General features: G+C 61.8%; 1 protein-coding gene across 1 annotated transcript in view; it reads left to right on the top strand.

Moving 5' to 3' along the window:
* The window catches only part of LOC103893217 (myosin-7-like), a gene marked incomplete at its 3' end in the record, with an annotated part of 10,686 nt that overhangs the window by 3,763 nt on the left and 5,555 nt on the right, over positions 1–1,368 (top strand). Inside the window, exons 7-10 of the mRNA XM_009272649.2 lie at positions 19–281; positions 493–669; positions 778–923; positions 1,006–1,108. Coding sequence (XP_009270924.2) covers positions 19–281; positions 493–669; positions 778–923; positions 1,006–1,108 — 689 coding nt within the window. The remainder of the gene's footprint in view (positions 1–18; positions 282–492; positions 670–777; positions 924–1,005; positions 1,109–1,368) is intronic.

Raw genomic sequence — 1,368 nt, 5'->3', positions numbered from 1 at the left:
CCCCGGGGCACCCCACTTCACCCGCCGCCCCAACGCAGGAGCAGGACAACCTCAACGACGCCGAGGAGCGCTGCGACCAGCTGATCAAGAACAAGATCCAGCTGGAGGCCAAGGCGAAGGAGCTGACGGAGCGGCTGGAGGACGAGGAGGAGATGAACGCCGAGCTGACGGCCAAGAAGAGGAAGCTGGAGGACGAGTGCTCGGAGCTGAAGAAGGACATCGATGACCTGGAGCTGACTCTGGCCAAGGTGGAGAAGGAGAAACACGCCACCGAGAACAAGGTGAGGGCGAGGAGAGGCCTTGACCCCAAGCCAATTGACTCAAGCCAACGTGAACAGGTTTAGACCCGAGGCTGGTTGGGTTGGGTGGCCAAGACCCGAGGCTGGTTGGGTTCTCCTGCATCTCCTGACTCAACCAAGAGCAAGAAGAACCTCCTGCCTCTTGCCCTACCGCTGGCACCAAGCTGGAGGCCCGATGTTTCTCCTCCCGCAGGTCAAGAACCTCACAGAGGAGATGGCCGGGCTGGACGAGACCATCGCCAAGCTGACGAAGGAGAAGAAGGCCCTGCAAGAAGCTCACCAGCAAGCGCTGGATGACCTGCAGGCGGAGGAAGACAAGGTCAACACCTTGACGAAGGCCAAAGCCAAGCTGGAACAGCAGGCGGACGACGTGAGTCCCGTCCCTCCCGTCGCCGGTCCCTCCGGGGGACGGAGGTCCTGCCGGGGTGGGTGCTCGGGGGGCTGACGCGGGGTGGGGCGGTCTCTGCCTCGCTCGCAGCTGGAGAGCTCGCTGGAGCAGGAGAAGAAGGTCCGGATGGACCTGGAACGGGCCAAGAGGAAGCTGGAAGGCGACTTGAAGCTGAACCAGGAGAACATCATGGATCTGGAGAACGACAAGCAGCAGCTGGAGGAGAAGCTCAAGAAGTGAGGCTGGACCTTCCTCCCCGGTCCGACCCGGTCAGGGGGCGCAGGCAGAGACCTCAGCGCTCTCCGCCTTCCCCTGCAGGAAAGAGTTTGAGATCCACCAGCAGAACAGCAAGATCGAGGACGAGCAGGCGCTGGCCCTGCAGCTCCAGAAGAAGCTGAAAGAGCTGCAGGTGAGGGATCTAGTCTCCGCCTAGTTGGGTTGGGCTGAAGAGCCTCCAGCCGGTTGGGTTGGGCTGAAGAGCCTCCAGCCGGTTGGGTTGACTTGAGTTGAGTTGAAGAGTCTCCAATGAGTTGGGTTGAGCCGAGTTGAGTGGAAGAGTCTGCGGTTGGTTTGGTGGTCCGGTCCTCGCCCTTTTCTTCCCCTTTTTGAGAAGGGCCCAGACCAGCACGCCACCCGCCTGAGGTCTGGAGCTCACGGCGGGCGCTGGTACCGACGAACTCC

Source organism: Aptenodytes forsteri, unplaced genomic scaffold (genome assembly GCF_000699145.1).
Source record: "Aptenodytes forsteri isolate BGI_AS27 unplaced genomic scaffold, ASM69914v1 Scaffold1066, whole genome shotgun sequence".
Lineage (NCBI taxonomy): Eukaryota > Metazoa > Chordata > Aves > Sphenisciformes > Spheniscidae > Aptenodytes > Aptenodytes forsteri.
This window is presented reverse-complemented; position numbering and strand designations above follow the sequence as displayed.